The 15,502-nt window shown below is 44.4% G+C and overlaps 1 protein-coding gene across 2 annotated transcripts; it reads right to left on the bottom strand.

Annotated features, from left to right (window-relative positions):
- Positions 1-175: 175 nt before the first annotated feature.
- Positions 176-14,098, bottom strand: rorca (RAR-related orphan receptor C a). Of its 2 annotated transcripts, XM_061296500.1 has the most exons (11): positions 13,907-14,098; positions 13,706-13,749; positions 8,677-8,762; positions 8,413-8,554; positions 4,191-4,628; positions 3,986-4,107; positions 3,757-3,889; positions 3,076-3,183; positions 2,887-2,997; positions 2,698-2,810; positions 176-2,635 (listed from the first exon to the last, which is right to left on the bottom strand). In XM_061296500.1, exons 2-11 carry the CDS (start codon positions 13,710-13,712, stop codon positions 2,474-2,476), a joined length of 1,422 nt encoding a protein of 473 aa, XP_061152484.1. In that variant the 5' UTR covers positions 13,713-13,749; positions 13,907-14,098; the 3' UTR covers positions 176-2,473. The 2 variants fall into 2 exon arrangements, with proteins under 2 accessions (XP_061152484.1, XP_061152485.1); XM_061296501.1 differs by lacking the exons at positions 8,413-8,554; positions 8,677-8,762; positions 13,706-13,749; positions 13,907-14,098 and adding an exon at positions 5,099-5,233.
- Between the last annotated feature and the right edge of the window lie 1,404 nt (positions 14,099-15,502).

Genomic DNA, 15,502 nt, shown 5'->3' with positions numbered 1-15,502 from the left:
TAATATATCTTAAAATAGAGTGACAATATCATATACAGAAGGATCATGACCCAAAAAAATAAAAGGGAGACATATTTAAAAATGCTCTTAAAAAAAATAGAATTACATCTCTCCGAAAGACGAAAAGGACACTAGCGTAGACTGAGGAGGGAAATATGATGGTACGTATCAGCACAAAATTGAAGATCACATCAAAACCAAGACAAGGATCAAAGATTACAATTTTATATTTCACTTTTTTTTTTTATAACATTTTTCTTGATTTGTATCAATATCCTATTAAATCTATAACGCCAACGCAACATGTCTTGCATTAACAATTATCAAAAGGGTTCTATTCCTTGATATTTCCTGTAATCCAACATTCACAAGAACTGTACACAGTGATCAAGGTTTAAAGGTCCTCTGCAGTTTGTCAATGCCAAGTGCCTCGTTGACACGGCGGGACAGGACAGAGAGCCGAGCTATCACCCTGAGGAACTTCAGCGGGGAACATTTTGTCCCGTTAAAATTGCGGCGTGGAGGATTGCAATGATTGAAGGGGAAAGAAATAAAAAAACAAGAAAAAAAACAAAACGTGCTTAATTAAACATTCTCCGACAAAGTATTGCACCTTGTTACAATCCGGCCAACCGTGCGCATGGGTCAGCTTTGAATTTATCATATTAGAATCCAAAGAACCTTTAAAAAAAGTCTATGCTACTTTAAAGTTCACTGTTTGGCAACAAAGGCCTAATTGCACAATCCCACTGTGCCGCCGCAACGACGACGGCATCTCGTTTTTGTTTTGTGTGCGCTGTTTTCATTTTTCTTTTTACACAACTTGAGAGCATCCGTATGGGCGACAGCACTGTCCCAGCAGTGCCACGCAAATCCGATCAAAATATTTCACATCCGGCGTATGATTGTCTCAATATGCTACACAAGTGCTAGCTTGCGCGGAATACTGGTAGCAATATTTTTTTTTTTACTTTCAATGTTAGAATTTGGGGTAAAATTTCAGGATAAATGATTGATTTTGCGTTATAAAACAAAATATGCATGTGAGGTTCCGGGGTATTTTTTTGCCATTGTCACATTCTACATCGTCGTTCTGTCGCTTTAGAAGGCGGGGCCTAACTTGGTGAGTGACGTGTGTGTCAGCATATTAGTGTACTACATCTTGTGCAGAAGCTTTTCAGCATGAATGTTTGAGAGGGAATGAGGTAGTAAAGGGTCAAAAGATTCGACTGAGCAACCTCCAAAGTTGAGTGAAAATTTTGAAGAACCAATCGGAGCTCCAGATTTGCCTCCAAATTTCGTGTTCAAGTCACAAAATGTCGGGAGGTCAAAAGTTGTAAACCTCACTTATTCACAAATATGCTGTAGTGAGAGTTGGCGCAGATAATAAATCCCTTCCAACCGACGTCTAAGGAGCTTAACTAACCAGCGGCCCATCTGTCAACTCTTTATCCTTTGGCTCCGCCCCCTCCAATCAAAACATGCTGTGGTCGAAAAGCACATAATAGCTCGGTTCAAACGCTCAGAACTTTAGCTATTATAATATTTTAATTTCTGTAAAAAAAGGTGTCCATTATGAGTCAGCCTTTAATTTCATTCCCGCTAATTCCATCGATAAAAAAAAAACAAACTATTTTTGTTTCAGAGCCCAAAACAGATTTTCCAATTAATTCTCCCCTGGATTTTGTCAAGAGCTAAAACACCCTTCCATGGTACAGGCAGGCAGCATGTGTGCGACCTGGGCGCATTTGTCTCCTACAAACGACTATAGAAACACTATATAGATATATAAAATGGAAACTCTAAAAATAGATTCACAATCTCTCCTCTAAGTGGCATATGCAAAGGGAAAGGCGCATGGGACTGAGGTAATGATTGCATCAAAAGGAGCCCATTTACTTCAGTGTCTGAAGGGGGGGGAAAAAAAAAATACCTGCATGAGACGGGGAGAGAAGCAGGACTGAGATTGATTGGTGGTCCCTTTGAACGCTTTGTTTGCACGACGAAAACCTTGCGAAAAGGAGACAACTGATGCTAAGTGACAAGCGGTGGATTGCTACCACACCAAAAAAAAAAAAATTAAAAATCTGCGAGGTCAGTAAGTATTCAGTATGTACATTCGGGAACAGGCCTTGAGGCTGTGCTGAATGCTCGAAGGGGCCGCATTACATTCAACCATAGCTTACTGGAGCTCTGAGAACTGCATACTTATGCTTTTAAAATAAATCATTTGGAAAATACAAATTATCTAGGCCACTCTTGTAATGTTTCTCCCAGCTCTCTCCAAGAGAGATTTAGCGGGCACCCTTGGGCGCGGCGACGGCGCCAGAGGGGGGCGGTCTGGGTCGGAGCGTGCAGGATTGTCATCGAGCTGCAGCCACGTGGTTTGGCTTGCTCGCCCCCTCCCTCACACGGTCTCTGTTGCAGACTCTCTGTTTTGATTTTTCAGTTTGCTTTTGAAGCGAGTGCACGCTTAACATTCTGTGGAGTCCGGGAACGTGAGTTCGCTGCCAAACACCTCCCGGTACAGCGGCGGGAAGGTGTACGCCGTCTCGGGGTGGACCAGACGGAAGAACTCCAGTTTGTCGATGTGGAGCATGCAAATGGACCTCATGACGGGAAGTTTGGACACCATCTGGAGGAGGAGGAAGTCGGTGAGAAAATATTCGGGTGGGGGGTGGCAAACAGCAGACGTACCTTGGTGAGCTTCTCTTCGGATGCGCCGCCTTTTTGTAAGCAGCGCTGGAGGGCTACGTAGACCTTCTCCTGAAGCTTCTGGATCTGTTGCACATCCGTCAGCCAGGGTCGGTCTAAGACGAAAAAAAAAAATCGATTTTAATCAAGCGGCTCCAATTAAGCGATGGTCTCAAATGGTATTTCGCTCACCTGGCGAGAGCAGCACAGCGGCGGTGAAGAGGGCCATCTCCTCTTCAGACATCTGGATGCGACTCAGGCTTTTGGCCAAGTCGAACACGGCCGCCACCAGGTCGTCGCAGCCTGGAGGAAGCGGAAATAAAACCTCGTCATGGATACGTCAAGGATGAGGAAGAAGCGTGAGAAGATGGACGCACTCACCGAGCGCTTTGAAGAAGTGAGCGGGGGCGAACCTCCCGTTAAAGAGGAAGGTGTTGTTGACGGGGTTGTAGGCCCGGCACATTCGGATCAGAAGGACATCCATGCAGCCTGGATGGGGACAGAGGAGAAATAAAATCACATTAGAAATAAAAATAATAATTGGACCATATTGCACACTGCTTCGAAAACTCATGACAAGGTTAATAGTTGCGTAACTAAGTTTCATTTTGAACCTCAGCAAAGCCGTCACGGGTGAATCTGGTTTGCCAAAGCGATGATGTCACACATTCCTTTGATACGCTGATATGAGCGAGAAGGTCCGATCAGTCGGATTGTGAAAAAACATCAACTAAAAAAAAAATCTAGCCGAGTCTAAAACGATGAGCCGTGATATCCAAAGATTCTCCAGAGCGTGACGCCACGCGGTCCAAACAACGGCCGCCATTCTTCAGCCGGAGCACAGATGGGGCGCGTTTCAAGTCACGCTGCATGCTTGTGATTGTCGGCGGCCCCTTGGGGCCATTGTACCGCGTGTGCACTTTTCATGTGACAATAAGCACAGCTATTACAACCGAGCGATAAACACGCACGGCAGGGGAGCCATATTGCCCAGAGGCCTACTTCCTGGCGACAACAGCTCCCAGCTGAAACCCAACGTGCAATTTTTCAACTCTTACTGACCTGCTTTGAGGAGGATGATCTGATCATTCTGACAGAGGTCCATGAAGCCAGAGATGCGCTTGGCAAACTCCACCACGTACTGAATAGCGTTGGTGATGTGAACGGCACACTGTTGCCACATCACTTCAGCCGACTGACAGGAAAAAAAAAAAAAAACATCAAGAAAACGTTCGCTACCAATGACGGCTATAGACGTCAATTTGAAACGTTCATGAATTCATCCACCTACCTTCGATTGGTACATTCGGGTCTCTTCCACGCTATACGTGGACCACGCCATTCTTTTCAGCTCCTCCGTACTGTATTGGCTCGTCTCGATATGGGACTTCACCACGCACTGAGTTATGTGCTCTGAAAGGAGAGAACATTAGCGATGAGATTACCGTCATGCTCCGGATTGATTTTACCGCATGCGTTAGAAAAGTCGCGCTCACCGAGTTCAAGCAGGGAGCATCCTTCGGGCAGCGGGTTGTGGATGGCGTGCGAGAAGAGCCCAGAGTCGTGCAACAGCTGGTACTCGTGTTTGATGCCGTGATTGCCCTCCGTGAAGTCCAAGCCGCTCTGTTCCGGTGAGCTTTGAGAAGATGAGCTGCTGCCGGCGCTACCGGCCAGCATGTCCAAGCTGCCGTAGTCGCCCCCGTCCTCGGGGGTCAGCGGCAGGTCGAAGAGCAGCCCGTCGGGCAGCATGCTGAAGTCATCCAGATCGCCCAAGGTGGTGCTTGACACTCTTCTATAGGCGCGGTCGTGGTCGCCGATGTCGCCGTTCTCTTCCCGGGCGGCCGCGCCGGCGCTTTCTTGCGACTGCTGGTGCTTCTTGACCTCCGCGTACAGGCTGTCGCGCTGCTTCTTGGACATGCGGCCAAATTTCACCGCTGTGACAAGCACAAATGAGGTTTAGCGGCTAAAATAAAACGGCTGTCGTAGACGTGAATTTACAAAAATAGCTCATGTATTGTTGCAAAATGTCAAATGAGTTTTATAAAGTGTGCTCATTATTGGAGCTGCTGTCGTATTTGTATGTTGGATGCGTGCCTGGTCCTAGTGAATGACGTAAGAAGTTGCCGGGTTATTGTTTGGACGACGATGCTCGCAGCTCTTTGTGAGTTTGTGTTGTCCACATGCGACGGCTAAATAAGACTGTAATTGCTCTATTTTTTTTTCTTCGAGGGGTGGCCAAGTCAAGTCAAGTCAAGTTTATTTGTATAGCCCTAAATCACAAGCAGTCTCAAAGGGCTTCACATAGACAGAAATTGACAATTATTCTCAAAGCATCCCCTGATCTTAAGCTCCCAAAAGGGCAAGGAAAAACTTAAAAACCCCTAGCAGGGGGAAAATGAGAAACCTTGAGAAGGGACCACAGATGGAAGGATCCCCCTTTCAGGATCACCAGGTTGAAATGGATGCAGAGAGGGCACAAATGATACAACATGAAAATCAATTAAATAAAAAGTGGATGTCCATGTCACAGCAGAGGGCTGCCGAAAGGAGCCCTCAATTGTCCTGGCAGTGCTCTTCGAGGAGGTTGAGCTGCAGTTCCCCTATCCTGAATTGGCCACGAGAATCCAGATAGCCGCTGTCAGCATGGGTACCACCTAACCACCTCCCCGGCCGGGGAGGGGGGAGGGAGGGGGTGGAGAGGGAGAGAAAACAAACTCCAGCCGAATCGGCCACTACAGGTTAGTTAAAGGCCATGTCATAGAAATGTGTCTTTAAACGTGTCTTAAATGTTTCTACTGAGGTAGCAGTCCTAATATCCATTGGTAGGGCATTCCAAAGCTCTGGAGCCCGAATAGAAAATGCTCTAGAGCCTGCAGACATTTTCTTAGCCCTCGGTGTCGCTAAAAGGGTAGCGTTTTGCGAACGAAGGTTACGAGACGGAACATAAGGAACAACTAGGTCGACGAGATATGAAGGCGCTAAGCCATGCAGCGATTTATAGGTTAATAGAAGAACCTTGAAGTCACATCTTAAATGGACCGGAAGCCAATGTAAGTTGGCTAGTATTGGGGTAATGTGATCAAATTTTCTTGTCCGAGAGAGCAGCCTTGCAGCGGCATTTTGTACTAACTGTAGACTTTTGATGCGGGACTTAGGAAGACCCGAAAATAGTACATTACAGTAGTCCAGGCGCGACGTGACGAACGCATGTATAATAGTTTCCGCATCACCGGTCGAAAGGATCGGACGAATCTTTGCAATATTACGAAGGTGAAAAAACGCAATTCTGGTTATATTCTTAATGTGCTTTTGAAAGGAGAGAGTTTGGTCAAATATTACCCCGAGATTAGTTACAGTATCGCTTTGAGTGATAGTACGGTTATCTATAGTTATAGCGGTTTCCTTGAATAAGTGTTGATAACGAGCTGGACCAATTATCAACATCTCAGTTTTATCTGGGTTAAGACGAAGGAAGTTGAGAGACATCCATTGCTTGATCTCCGCAAGGCACTTCTCAAGATTACAACAATCCCGCGGATCTGTCATCGATAACGGCATATATAATTGGGTGTCATCCGCATAGCATTGAAAACTAATATTATATTTACGTATTATGTCCCCAAGCGGAATCATATAAATATTAAAAAGAATTGGTCCGAGAACCGATCCCTGTGGGACACCACATGTAACATTATAGAGCTCCGAGGACGCATTGCCATGGACCACTCGGTGCGTCCTGTTTGATAGATAGGAATGGAACCAGCCTAGTGCTGACCCTGAAATACCAACACAACTTTTAAGACGCCCTAATAAAATATCGAAGTCTACAGTGTCGAAGGCAGCACTAAGATCGAGTAGTAACAGTACAGACGAAATGTTTGAATCCATAGCTACGAGGAGATCATTAGTCACTTTCGCAAGTGCTGTCTCAGTGGAATGATTAGCTCTAAAACCAGACTGAAAAGTGTCGTATCGATTATTGGCGACCATGTAATCAATAAGCTGCTGCGCTACTACTTTTTCAAGAAGTTTTGCTATGAATGGGAGGTTTGAAACTGGCCTATAATTACTGAGACAGTCCGGGTCAAGATTTGGTCGCTTAAGTAACGGTTTAATGATAGCGGTTTTAAAGGCTGTTGGCACTATCCCAGAGGAGACAGACAGATTGATTATATTTAAGACGGACGGTCCTAAAATTTGAAATAATTCTTTAAGTAGTTTGGCTGGAAGAGGGTCGAGTAAACATGTTGTTTGTTTAGCCGCACTAACAATTTGTGTAAGCCTTTCAAGAGACACGCTTTTAAAAGTTGAGAGGGTTGTTGCATGATCATCAGCGTTGGTAAACGGCGTGCTCGACCGAGCGATTGGAATGCTATTCTTGATCTCATCCCTAATGGATTCAATCTTTTGAGCAAAAAATTTCATGAACTCGTCAGCTGAGTGGAAGGAACTATCGGAGGTCGGCTGGCGCAGAGTCAGCTTTGCCACTGTATCAAATAGGTGTTTCGGATTGTTTTTATTGAGATTAATAACTTGCGAAAAATATCGAGTTTTTGCTAAGATAAGCGCATCTTTATATTTCAGGAGGCTATCCTGCCATGCCTGATGGAAAACCTCAAGTTTGGTTAGACGCCATCTGCGCTCATGCTTTCTACATAATTGCTTAAGCGTACGCGTTTCATCTGTGAACCATGGAGTAGGCACTCTACGGCGAGTTTTCAGACGTAACGGCGCCACAGAGTCAATGGCATTTAACAATGTCGCATTGAATTCATTCGTAAGATTATCAATAGAGTCGGCGTATGTGAGAAAATTAGTGGTTGCCGGCGACAGTATTTCAGATAGCGCAGTTGCAGTCATAGAGTTGAAATGACGGCTCCTATAATGCTGATTGCTCTCTTGTCTTTGACAAGGAACTATAATTTCAAACTTTATTAAGTAATGATCAGACAAAACAGTAGTGTATGGCAGTACTGCTATATTTGAGGTTGCAAGTCCTCGGGATAATACCAGATCTATGGTATTTCCATTCTTATGCGTTGCATGAGTCAAGGTTGCGTAAAGCTCTCATTTTGCCTCACGACACAATCCAAGAAAAAAAAACGATGGTTGTTTTGCGTGCTAAGTTTATATTTAGCGTGTCTGTATGTTTGTTTTACTCAAGCTAGCTCGGTCTTGAATCTGTTGATCGGCAGAACCAACCGGATAAAGGTTTGTCGTAGGGAACGTTTAATACCGTAATTTTCGGACTATAAGTCGCACCGGAGTATAAGTCGCACCAGCCATAAAATGCCCAAAAAAGTGAAAAAAAAAACATATATATATGTATATAAGTCGCTCCTGAGTATAAGTAAAAAAACTATGAAAAAACCCGCGATTTATAGTCCGAAAATTACGGTAAATGTTTCATTGGGATTTTCTGAGAATATTGGGGTTTATAAAAAAATATATATATTTTTGTTTTGCTAATCTTTGTTTTGCAATCGAAATATTCTTGGCCACCCCGTGGCCACCCCAAGAAAAAAAAAAGTTCCGCCAGTGCACGCTATATAAATAAGTCGGATTGTATCTATTCAACACAATAGCTGTGATTGTTTTCACACATTCCTCATGGCGGGCGAATTAGAAACAAGCTCTGAGTCGCACGCCAGTTCTTGGTGATCTTATTGGAAGCCGGCTTTTGAAGCGGGTAAACGATGAGTGCGTGACCGTCCTCACCGTCACGGCTCATGCCCAGAGCGAGACACTTCTGCAGCCGGCAGTGTTGACAGCGGTTGCGATTGGTCCGATCGATTAGGCAGTTTCTCTGTCGGGAGCAGGAGTACATGGCATTGTTCTGCTGGCTGCGTCGGAAGAAACCCTGAAGAAAAAAAAAATAAACGTTCGCAATCTGATTTCAGTTGGGCGGTGGCTACAAAAAAAATACTTGGCAGCATTTCAGGTGTAATAATCTTAATGACAATGACGCAAGCGAGGACTCACCTTGCAACCTTCACAGGTGATGACACCATAATGGATCCCTGAGGATTTGTCCCCGCAGATTTTACAGGGTATCACTTCGATTTGAGCTAGAGAGAGAGAAAGAAATGGATGACTAAAAATTCAAATTCTACAGACAGATATTTTCTTTATCCTATGTGGAAAAACATGTTTGTCTGCATCGTTACACTGCCCCCGGTGGCCAGGTCACGTACATCGGAAATTCATTCCAATGGTGAAAGATGATTTAAGATAAAAATGATGGCTTTACGAGAATGGTCACGACACAACTTCAAATCTTTTCTCAAGGTACCACAAGATTCTTTTTTTTGGAACGATTGTCACAGCCACACAATACAACTCGAATGGAATGGAATGTACACTGACCAGTGAAAGAGGGAAATGCTGCGCCTTTTTTTGAGGAAGAGAATTTGCTTTTTATCTCGTCCACATTTCACGTAAACACTAGCATTTTTAGCTAGTTCTTATTTAAAGTACACATTAGCATTTTCAGCTAGTACACATTTACATAAGCTACCTGTCAAAACTCAATATTTAGGCAACGCTAATTAAATGGTGTCAAGCATATTACAGGTCAAAAAGGTCACACGAGTGGAAAGGTAGTGCAAAACGACAACGAGGGCGAACCCAGCACCTTCCGTGATTGACACGGGAGCCGGCGTATACATTATGCACCTCCAGTTCGTTGCGGAAGCTTGAGCCTTCTTAGCAAGGAACAGCATGTTCTTTTCATTATGTTGTTTATCTAAGTAGCTGGGCCTCCTCAAGCCCAGAATAGCAGGTCAATTGCATTAGCCGAGGCTGGAGGTTATAAAGTTTCATGGCTCGCGCCTCTCCGTCCTTCCTTCTCTTGCTTCTCCTTCTAGGAAGACCAAAATGCTCATCGAGCAAAACAACTTTTGAGAATTTGGTAAAACTAAGCAGCTATTGTGTTGACTGCTCACATTTTCCTTTTTGGGCAAAAAATAAAGAAATAAATCAGTTTTTTCACATTGATTTTTTTTTCTTTCTAAAGGCTTTTTGATAAAATACTCAGAATTGAGTTGGGGAAGAGATGAGATCTGCGTCACGCACTTGAAAAGAAAAAAAAAATGAGCGCTATCCTTGAAATAATAAAGGACTTGGTTATTTTTCATCCACACTTCCTGCACAATGGTGACATATCTGCTTTAATGGCCAGCAGTGTAAAGATATGAATGCATAAAAATAAATAAATAAATAAACGTCAGTTAATTGCTGCTCCTTCTATTGCTCCTCCGCCGCCCCTCCCGGCAGCCTGTTATATAACCGCAGTCTGGCCGCATTCCACAAATGCACGCATTCAAAGGTGGTTGCCCCGGCAACCGGATGACGTTCCTCCTTCGCCCGCCTCCGCTCTCATTGTCCTTTTCGACTCGCCGCCTCACCTGCCAGTCAGCTGAGCGGCAAAGTCGGGCCTGAGCTGTTCCACTGACACACTTTCCCATTCATGCAGCAGGACCCCCCCCCCCCCCCCCCCATTTTAAGGCTGACTAGGGCCTAAACTTTTACAAAAAATATCACCGCTGACAGATTTAAAACGGCGAGTCGGTGGTTGTTTCGAAACTCGCCCGACGTCTGGCTTTATTCAAAACGTCAAAGCACAGTCGAGTAAGAACAGCTGTAGCCAATGGCGGCTCCCGACTTGTTGCAGCATGTCAAGTATCGAGAGTGAAATTTCAGCTGTGCCCATACATCTATTTTTTGCTCCGACGCTAGACGGATCCCGCTGGCGAATAAACGTCTGTGTCGTTACGACATGTGAGCAATAAAAGCTAAAGATTTATTAGCAATGAATGAGATAAGAGGGGGGGTAATTTATAGCAGCGGTGTGACGCGACTTAAACTCGTTACCTCCGCCAAGGCGGTTTAGCAGGATTGCGCAAAAGCAAATGAGCACTTAGCTCGACGCTTGCCTCATTTCTGAGCGAACATCAACTCGCAAATTTGGATTTGAACCATTTAGGTTATTTATAAAAATGTGTTTTAGTCACGTCTGTGCCAGTTTTTCGCTCAGGACTTTAGAAGGGAAAAGTGTTGTAAAGGCTTGTCGGAGCGGACTTTGCTCTCTCATCCGAGCTAATCAAACAGTCCAAGGTTCTGTTTACCCGCTCCTTACCTGAAATACTGTACTCAACCTACTTTGGGAAAAGAACTGCTGCCTGACTTTTATTTCTATTACGTATCAAGTAAAGGCAGACGTTTCAAATATGTTTTTCCCGACAGTGACCGTCTTTCTAAGAAGCGGCTCGGCATTCGAACCTCTCTGACCTACCTTGAAAACATAATATGACCCGACACCGGTTAAAAAAATAAACGGCATGTTTAAGTGATTACCGCGAGTGTGAGGTGACAAGTGCAAAGGGGCCCGTGACAGAGCCCTGCGACATGCCTCGAGTGCAGCCGGACGCCGCGGGGGCAATTCTGACATTTACGGCCATGTTTTCTGGACTGACAGGAATCGCAAGATGGCCGCATGGCAATTCATCATCTGCAAGCGGGCCAAATGGCACACCGGATCGACTTACACTTGCGGTGCGGAATGTTTCCAGCCGACTGGGAGAGAACAGTTTAACATCTTTCCATCAACGCACATCCGAAAAAGGACTTTTTAAAATTTGGAGGCCAGCCTTTTTTTTTTTGTATACAATGAAATTTTCTCTAATTAGTTGCGGCTAAATCATGACCTCATTGTTGTACCGCTATAACTCTGCAAATGTAATGTCATTATTATAACTAAACGTTATTAACCTGTGCAGCCACCTGCTGACATTCATTACGGCAACAATGGCGGCACATAAGCACTGAGTCCATTTTTTTTTTTTTCTGGTGACAGGTGCTTTGTGTCAAAATAAGGGTTGGGAATAATCGACATACCGATCCGACGTAGGTCAAGATGAGATCATTATCTCACGCGGATGTAGCTTGAGCGTCAAACGCTAGCGTTTATTCACTTCACCATATTTCCAAATAGGAAAACGGGAACGAGGTTCGTTCCATCGTCACATTACGTCAGTGTTTCCCAATCTTTCAGCCAAGACGCATATTTGACATTGGAAGAAACCTCAAGACTATGAAAAGTACATAGAGTGAAATAATAATAATAAAAGATCTCGTCTCAATTTACTCAGAAACTCAGTCTTAGCGTGACAGCTGGTGTTGTTTAGCTGAGCGCAAAGATGACACGGGTCGGAATTTATTACAGGGATTGAAAATAGACACGTGCAAAGATGAGAGGAATCATTTTCAGGCCAATTAAGTGAAATTGGATAATTTCCCATAATAATCATTTTGCTTCCAGGTATCAGACCATCGCTTTGGAGCACAACCACACTGAGGAATTCAGTTGTGATTTTTTTTTCGCGCAAATGAAAATATCGGAGTTTGACTACTTTTCTTCAAGATACCCCCAAATAAACGTCTAAGCAAAATATTTATTTACGGAGCTCTTGTAAACACGAATGGAGTCTAGGTAATTGTGGAACGGAATCTTAGCGTGCGGTCGACAGCGAGGGGAGAGGGCACCTTGACACATACCGAGTTTCGCTGTGAACTCCCGCAAGGGTGCGCGGATCGCGGCCGGGAGGCATTCTTGGAGAGCACTGTGCGACCTTTGAGGCACCCCGGGGGGGGGGGGGGGGCTTTTGATCCTCGTGAACTCAACGCGGCTGACTGGTTTCGTCGTAGCGCGGCAGTCAGAGGGGAAAAAAATAGCCCTTGTTTTCATTTAATATGAGGCAGCCTTTTTATTCCTCAAAACTGGTTTTGAAATATGACTAATTATAATTCATCTGATTTGATACCGATTCAATTAGGATTGTTCGTCTGTGCTCAACGCCAACAGAAATTTCTTATCCTAGCCAACTAAATGCAGTGGCGGGTCTCGATCGTTCCCTTGGGTTGATATGAGTAACCCAAGCTGACAGAGGAAACCGAGCTTAACTCGAGCCTGATGTGCCTCATGTTTAAATGTGAGCTTGCTGTGCCCATATCCGGCTTTGCCACAGCGCTGACATAACAACGGCAGTGACACCTTCGGACACTTACGTCTTTCGATATACAGGAAAGGAACACGACTTAGGCCTACCACGGAAAAAACAAAAGTCGTGGCGATTATCAAGGAGGGCCAATTAATCACACCCTTTGCATTAATTACTACTTTCCTTTTCACCGAAGCTTTGGCACCATCTTGTGGAATTTTATTTCATTACTAAAAGTTAACAAAAAAAATGCAAAATCCAAAAGTTCCATTTCCTTTCACGTCAGCTCATGCTAGTGCAGATATGCTTACAAATAGATATTGAGTGCACACAATAAAAGATGAGCATCCTTCTTGATTGGAAAGTAATTTCAACAAACACACACACAAACAGTAATCCTTAATGACAGAACTAGGTCAGTGGAACACCTCCTATCCTCCACCTATACGTAACACATTGTCCACCATACCGATGAAAAACAAGAACACACTTGACCGACAAAAAGAAAGACTTGTGCAATATTTTACAGTACTGTAAAGCCTTTTTTTTTTATAGCATATATATAATTTTAGTCATCAAGTGGGACACACATTGATATTTAGTGTCAGAAAATGAACTCGGTCAAGTTCGGAACTGATGTTAAAAGGAAATAAAAAATGGTGAAATTAAACAAAATAGGCGCACAAAGTGTCTTTCGTGGAGGTTTGAATTAACCAGCTCGCACCCTCCCTTCGCCATTCTCTCTCTCGCTCTTACATAACCGCAGTAAAGTCACCAGAGAGGCAACATACGCACTCGGAAAATAAGACCGGGCCACCTTACAAACTAACTCCATTTTGTGCAAAGATGCAAAATTGCAACGTATATTTGACATAAAATAACGATAACTATTTTTTTCCTCTATTTTGGGTATTTTTCAAGGTGCGTTTAAATCCTTTCCAAAAAAAAGTGCGCATTTCAGCCTCTTATTATTTTTGCAGGAATTCCAAACTTTGCTGTAACGGCAAACTTACCTCTCATGTCGTCGATTTATTCTATACGAGTCATGAAATTCCTCCTTGGTTGTGAGGTGGAGAAGAAAAAAAAAAGCCGGGGTGAAAACTGAACTTGCTCCGAACTGTAAAAACAGCAACTCCTCATACGGCTCAATGGGGAAAGAAAAAAGAAAGCGCGTCCACGATACGATACTTTGCGGTATGTAAAAGTTCGCCCACTTTCTACGCGGTTTGCCTTTGCGGTTGGGTCGTTGCGGTGAACTCTTGCGTTGGTCGGTCTCGCAGCTTCTTCCTTCCTTCCTTCTCTGCGGCTGGCGCTAACCTACTTTAAACGACGCGTGGACTACACATGATCGTCACCGGGCCAGCCAGCCAGTCAGCCAGCGAGCGTGCCCGCCCGCCGCGTGCGTGGCCCGTTGTCGCCACAGGCGCGCGCACGTACGCACGCAGGCAGGCAGGGTGGGTGGCTGGCGCGCGCCTGCCTGCCTCCGGAGCGTCTCTTCGTTCCCTCTCACGCGTGCGTGAGAAAGTGTGGCAATGTGTCAGTCAGTTCAAGCCGACGGCCGCGCAGCGTGGGAACTATTACACGGCGCGTGCGAATACAGCATCTAAAAGAAAGGCTTCATGATGGAGAGCAAACTTATCTTTCGCTCCTATTAAAAAAAAAAAGAAGAAGAAATTCCACGAGAAACCTCGTGGAGGGAAATAAATTATTTATACCGACTGCACTTACATTTTTCAGCCTTGGACCACAGTCTTTTTTTTTTTTTTTTTTCCCCAACACCAATGTCTACTTCTGCTTAAGTGCAGAGTACGTTTGCCACCATTTGAACAATGCAACTTTATGTAACTTAGAGAACTAATAGAGGGCTACAAAATGAGGTTTGCAGCTGTTAGGCCCATACACACACATTGCAAAACTATAAATATCTATAGCTGCAGTACAATGAGAAATTTAAAAAAAAGAAATAAACAAAAACCAAACAGATATGGATGCCAACAGTACATTCAAAAAGTTTGTCTTGGATTCAGGGCTCTAAAAGAATTGTTTACTATCAACTAAAACTGCATCTTGTTGTGACGTGATTTGAATTGAGTTCACAGCACGTAGCATCTCAATCTGTTGCTCGCAAGTCAAAGCGAAAAAAAAAGAAACTTGTCAAAATTGAGTCAGTTGCGTTTCAAGAGGTGCCTCCTCCTGATTTCTTTTTGGATACATGCAACACTTTAGGAAGTTCATTATATCACCGGATTAACAAACGCTAATCTCATTTGAGGGAATTACGTGAGTCAACAAGTTGCTTTCTTTCATTGGGTGACACTGACAATGTGTGTGTGTGTGTGTTTTTCCATAACACATTTTCAAAAGGTAAAAGAACACCTTTATCGCGATGAAATGTCCTGCGCAGATGTCGATAGGAGCGAAGGCCGCCGGCGCGCAAAGCCCAAACATTAATAACGCCGACTGAATAATTGATTGGCCGACGTGGGTACCAAGACGAGCGTATCAGGTAACGCGGGCGCAGTTATGAAATGAATAGAGAGATTATGGTAAGTAGGTTAGTGGAGCAACACGGAGCTTTCACACACCCCTCCCGCTCGGGACGCTCATGCGCCCTCGCCGCGAGCGAGCGTTTGACCGGGCCTCGATCGTTGGCTTCCCAGAACTCCACTTCCGCTTGTTGTTCCCCTCCGAGCACGTCGCCGTTCGTTTACGTTCTGTAAAGCAGATAAAACATTGGCAAATAAACGCCAAACGTTCCCCCTGTCTTGTTTGACAAGCACAATGATGGGAAATGTGCCGTCTTGATTGTT

This window comes from Syngnathus typhle, linkage group LG14 (genome assembly GCF_033458585.1).
Source record: "Syngnathus typhle isolate RoL2023-S1 ecotype Sweden linkage group LG14, RoL_Styp_1.0, whole genome shotgun sequence".
NCBI lineage: Eukaryota > Metazoa > Chordata > Actinopteri > Syngnathiformes > Syngnathidae > Syngnathus > Syngnathus typhle.
The sequence above is the reverse complement of the archived record's forward strand: the minus strand, read 5'-3'. Positions and strand labels throughout refer to the sequence as shown.

What these genes read in the sequence shown, in the direction of transcription:
- rorca (XM_061296500.1), bottom strand. An exon ending in TCTGGGCATGAGCCGTGACG is followed by an intron (nt 4,629 to 8,412) that starts GTGAGGACGGTC and finishes TGCTTGTCACAG; the next exon opens with CGGTGAAATTTGGCCGCATG. An exon ending in ATGCTCCCTGCTTGAACTCG is followed by an intron (nt 4,108 to 4,190) that starts GTGAGCGCGACT and finishes CTCTCCTTTCAG; the next exon opens with AGCACATAACTCAGTGCGTG.